General features: G+C 38.9%; 1 protein-coding gene across 18 annotated transcripts in view; it reads right to left on the reverse strand.

Annotated features, from left to right (window-relative positions):
- tnca (tenascin Ca) overlaps positions 1-6,000 on the reverse strand; it is a 315,748-nt gene that overhangs the window by 77,743 nt on the left and 232,005 nt on the right. For all 18 annotated transcript variants that reach the window (XR_015490705.1, XM_087253034.1, XM_087253038.1 and 15 more), the window contains one exon: positions 3,679-3,832. Coding sequence is in view for 17 of the 18 variants with exons in the window: in XM_087253034.1 (XP_087109160.1) it covers positions 3,679-3,832 (154 nt within the window). In the remaining variant the exon portion in view is untranslated. The remainder of the gene's footprint in view (positions 1-3,678; positions 3,833-6,000) is intronic.

Raw genomic sequence — 6,000 nt, forward strand, 5'->3', positions numbered from 1 at the left:
GAATTTTTATTAAAAAACAAAAACAAATGTAACACACATACTGTTTGCTATGGAATGCAAAAAAAATTAAAGCTCAAAATTATTCAGAACGCAGAAAGAACCTTCTGATTCCAATGTGATGTAATCAAAAACTAGATAATCTCAACGCAATCTCACAGCTATTCGTAACTTTTTGATTTAGTGGCTAATTCGTACAATCTAACTCGTAAAATTTAGTATGATTTGCTCACTACCCAATGACGGTTGGGGTTAGGGCTGGGGTTGGGTGCCACGTCTCTTTTTTAAAATCGTACACTTTCTTACAACTAAACTCATACAAATTTGCACGAATTAGCCACTAAACTGACAAAACGTTAAATACTTACGTTTCCTCGTGAGATCAGGCTGAAAATTACCCAGTGTCTACAAAATCCTGTCACCCAGTAAATATGTGCTGAGAAACACATAAACGGATGGCCCATGCAGTCATTGTGATGGATATCTGCAGATCTAGAAATCTGAGCTCTTCCCAGGCAGTAAAGCGGAGGAAATGTACAAACTGCAGACAGAAATCAAGGCTCTTTTGAAACCAGAGACGTCTTATTGGTTGTAATAGTGGATCTCATGTGTGCAGAGGCTGTAAATGTCAAGCCAGACACACAGATCTGCCAAATTTCTCACACTCCAGCACTGAACTGGGCTGTTAAAGCCCACGCAGGCTGTTTTCGTGAGGTTAAGTGATGGCTTTATTCTTATTGGCCTTTTCTGACGGCAGGTCTTTAGATTATTCACTGCTGAACTACCATCACGCTTCAGAGACGTTTTCCAGATGCAGATCAAGTTTAATGCTTCAGTCAATTACCACAGGATCAAAAGCAATGGGTGACATTCACTAAACATGCAAACATCAAGCACAGGAGCAAACGGGTGCATACAGGTAATCCAAAAGACGAAATCACGTAACAGGCGAAGGGTCAGTACAGGCCGCAAATAATCAAAGACGGGAAAATATGCCTGCGTTCGAGCAAGTGTTTTGAACGCAGTCATGATTCAAAACACCAGGTCATGTGACTTAAGTGTTTCGAAACACCAAGTCAAAACTGACGTTTCGAAAGTGTCGAGATCCCGAAGCACAAGTGTTTTGAAACACACAGCCATGATTTAAAACACCAGGTCACATGACTAGAGTGATTTAAAACGTCTATGTCATGTGACTAAAGTGTTTTGAAACACAAGATCATGTGACTAAAGTGATTCAAAACACCAGGTCATGTGACTAAAGTGATTCATAACACCAGGTCATGTGACTAAAGTGATTCAAAACATCCAGGTCATGTGACTAAAGTGATTCAAAACACCATGTGACTAAAGTGTTTTGAAACACCAGATCATGTGACTAAAGTGATTCAAAACACCAGGTCATGTGACTAAAGTGATTCAAAACACCAGATCATGTGACTAAAGTGATTCAAAACACCAGGTCATGTGACTAAAGTGATTCAAGACACCAGGTCATGTGACTAAAGTGATTCAAAACATCCAGGTCATGTGACAAACGATTCAAAGCATCGGCCATTTCAAAAGCCTTTCGAGACCTGGAGAGTCTGTGTTTGACTGACAGGGTCAAAAACAATCTGTCATGTAGCCTATTGCAGTGCTGGGGCGCCACTAGGGATGGAAAGTTAGGACGATTCTAAGGGTCCATACATTTAGGGGGCCCCCCAGAGAAATTATCAAGGGCCCGCGACTGCCCCATTTCCCCCTCTTCACTTTCATCCGCGACCTTCAACCACCACCCACCCTCTTCACTTTTATCCACGACCCCCCAACCCTTCCCACCAGACTCCCACCCACCCTCACTTTCATCTGGGATTGGGACCCCCTAGGGGGGTTGCGGGACAATGACAGGGAAATGCTTGGTAATTTCTAACTATTAGAGTTAGGGGTGTGAACCTACACTGGTCTTACGGTTCGGTTTTGATTTTATGTCATCGATTTGGTTCAATTTGATATCTCTGTGCATCACGGTGCACTGCCGATGCTTTTCACACATAAGATTTTTTTTCTTCACAGAAAACTTTTCAGAGCTAAAGTGGCAGTGTGCCGATTTTCTTTTAGTTTTTTTCTTTACAACGCAAGAATTTTTATTTCTATATTATTTATAATGCAATTGTGTCCTTTAATAAAAGCAGTCAGATATATAAACTGTACTGAAATCATGGTTTGGGGTGACCATGCCTCCACATCAAAGATCCTGAAAGCAAAGAAGGTCAAGGTGATCCAGGTTTTGTCCAGCCCAGTCACAAGATATGAACATTATTGAGCATGTCTGGGGTAGGATGAAGATGGAGGCATTGAAGATGAATCTAAAGAGTCTTGATGAACTCTGAGAGTCCTGCAAGAACGCTTTCTTTGCCATTCCAGATGACTTTATTAATCAGTGATTTGCATCATTGCAGAGATGCATGGATGCAGTCCTCCAAGCTCATGATGGAGTCAGACACAATATTCATTCTGTCTCCACTGCAGCAGGACTTTATATTCTATACTGGACATTATTTCTGTTCAGTGACGAGACTTTTGTCTAAGCAAAGTCAGACCTTACTGTCCTAATGAAAGAATTAAAAATCAAGGCATGATCATATTTTATTTTGGTAAAATAAGTGTAATCTAGAGGCCTTTGCTTTCATATAAGCCACTTCTGATACCAAATGATCAACTAGAAGTCAAGTTATTATTTGGTGTTCCTAAAACTTGGATAGGCCACAAGACTTTTGTCAGGCAGTGAATGTGTTGTGAGTTAGGTGGAAATTTTTCGTGAGTACGTGAAATTGCGAATATAAATACAAAAAACATACACAATCATTAGTGAATGAGACCCAGTGTGTTCATCTTTTAAATGGGATCATGACATAAGCCTCTTTCACACATACAGACCTTTCCGGAAAATTACCGGCAATTTTCCGGAAAGGTTGTATGTGTGAACAGGCCCTTTTTGAAAATACCGGTAAATTTGTTCTGGCTATTTTCCGGAAAGAGAAGTTGTAACATTACCGGTAATTTGCCGGAATGCTGCGCTGTGTGAATGCAGATGGAAGATTGCCGTAATAAGCGCGTCCACGTCTAGAACGGGCTGACGTGAGACACCTGCTTTAGCCAATCACAACAGTCAGACGCATTCACGTGCGCGCGGTTTATGAGAATAAAAGCCTTTGAATATTTTTTCCAGACACCTTTAGCTGCTAGATGTTAGTCAGATAATGTTTCTATGTTCCTTCTTAATGCTGTGTAAATAATTATCAATAAAATGTTTATGATAATCCGTTGTTTGTTTACCTTCAAGCTTTGCGTGTGCCCGTGAGTGCCCATAGCGCCAGCACACACACATATCAAAGTGTTTCCCTATGTTTTCATTAGAGTTGTACTCAATTCATCCGAAGAGTTTGTAATGTAGTCAAATGTTTACAAACACAAGTGCAGCCGTTTAGAGGTCATTTCTGGTTAATGATGTCAGAATTTACCTGCATTTTGCGATGGATGTGTGAATGCTCTTTTCCGGAAAATTTCCGTAACGTCCTCGCCTGTGTGAACGGCGCTTTTTTGAATATACCGGTAAAGTCGTTCCGGAAATTTTCCAGATATTTACCGGTATCACTGTGTGAAAGGGGCTATAGACAATACATAACAGTTTTACTTTACTTGTGACTACAGTGGAGCTGGTTTCTGGTCCTCTGGTGTTGTTCTTTATGACCGATAAAGTGACTTCATATTCCTGTCCTGGTCCGAGTCCCTGTTGCTCAAAGGTAGTCTGAGAAGGGGTCAGGTTGTTCACAATCTTTCCATTTTCTTCTTTCTGTAAGTGAGAAGACAGAAAACATGGATTTAGAGTACAAATGAAATCAAAACTAACCATATTGATTTTGTTAGCTCACATTGCTAGCTTTGTGGTCAACAGTTCATCTGTGCGGGTCATTAAGAAAAAACGAAAGTTTGCCCTTGTAATCTAAAATTTAAATCTGTAAATGCGCTTCCTGTTTGTATTTAGTTAAATTCTCAGATGTCTGAGGTATTGGGCGTGGCTAACATACTTAACCACGCCTCTCAAGCTGTCAGTTTTGATAACAAACAGATATGAGCAGGAGGAGTCTGTTGGGCTGTAACAACTCTCCCCAAACACTTCTTCAGATCTTTCTGAATGAAATGCTCACTTGTCAACCAATCAGCTTGCATAAATAAATAAATAAATAGATAAATAAATAAATATATATATATATATATATATATATATATATATATATATATATATATATAATAGGGCTGTCAAATGATTAAAAATTAACGTAATTAATCACACTATTTTTGTAATTAATCATGATTAATCACAAAACGAAATAAAAACACAGTATGTACGCGCCATTTGAATTTCAAAACAATCAATGCCAATTACAAAAAAAAATGTCAGCTGTCTTTACAGCTTGGGACTTCATCTGCCACTCACTGAGTACATTTACATGGACACCAATACTCCGGTTTATGATTAAGATAGTACTGATTAAGAGTCTACCATGTAAGCAGCGATTTTTAATTACCCTAAAGCAGGGGTGTCAAACTCAATTCCTGGAGGGCCGAAGCCCTGCACAGTTTAGTTCCAACCCTGCTCCAACACACTTACCTGTAGGTTTCAAACAAGCCTGAAGGACTCAATTAGTTTGATCAGGTGTGTTTAATTAGGGTTGGAACTAAACTGTTGTTACGCAAGAGCGTATTGGGTTGTTTCTGTGCTGCTGTGTGTGTGTGTCTCTCTTTTTCCCTCTCTCGTCCTGTCCCGTTCCTGTTTCCAGGTTACCCCGCCCTAATTGGACGTGCTGCGTGCGTGCGCTGTGGTTGGTGCTGGGAGAAGTCAGCATCTTTTGAAAAGGAACCGACGGAGTCAGATCGCTGGGGGGAGAAACGGAGAGGTTTTCTAAGAGTGTGGCGTTTGTGTTGAAAACATATCAATAGTGCTTCTGGTTGTTTATAAATTGTGAACATTAAGGTGTTCTCTCCCTTTTTCCTCTCCCCTCCAATTTTTTTGTGATTGTCAAATACCGTTTGATAAAGCTGTGAGCTGAGCGCCGTAGGGGCTGAGTGCCATTTACTTTGACACTGATTTTCTCCTGTTTTTTCGTTTAGTTAAGGAGTAAGGGTAGTGTTTGTAATTTATTTTCTTCATTTATTTTTGATTCAGTAGGTAAGTTATCTTCGGGGTGGAGTTAGTAAATGTTTTGTTTGTTATTTTGGCCTTGCTCAGCCCTGAAGCTTTTTGTTTGCGCTCATTTATTTGTTTATTGTAAATACAAACCTTTTCCACCTTCTCACAATAAAAGAACCTTAAAGGTCATTATACATTATACAAAGGTACATTATAACCGGTTATGATTATTACTGAATCGATACCGAATTGTCCGCGTCTGCATCGCGGTGCACCTAAGAAACAATTAATTTTGACACCCCTAATATATATATATATATATATATATATATATATATATATATATATATATATATATATATATATATATATATATTATATATATATATATATATATATATATATATATATATATATATATATATATATATATATATATATATATATATATATATATATATACATACATACACACTCACCAGCCACTTCATTAGGTACACCCTACTAGTACCAGGTTGGACTCCTTTTCACCTTCAGAACAGCCTTAATCCTTCATGACCTAGATTCAACAAGGTACGGGAAATATTCCTCCATATTGACATGATAGCATCACGCAGTTACTCCAGATTTGTCGGCTGCACATCCATGATGTGAATCTCCTGTTCCACAGCATCCCAAAGGTGCTCTATTGGATTAAGATCTGGTGGCTGTGGAGGCCATTTGAGTACAGTGAACTCATCGAACTCAAAAAAACGATCTGAGATTATTTGCGCTTTATTATATGACGTTTTATCCTACTGAATATTCTTAGCCACCAATAGATGGGTACA

Source organism: Danio rerio, chromosome 5, assembly GCF_052040795.2.
Source record: "Danio rerio strain M-AB ecotype USA chromosome 5, GRCz13ab, whole genome shotgun sequence".
Taxonomy (NCBI): Eukaryota; Metazoa; Chordata; class Actinopteri; order Cypriniformes; family Danionidae; genus Danio; species Danio rerio.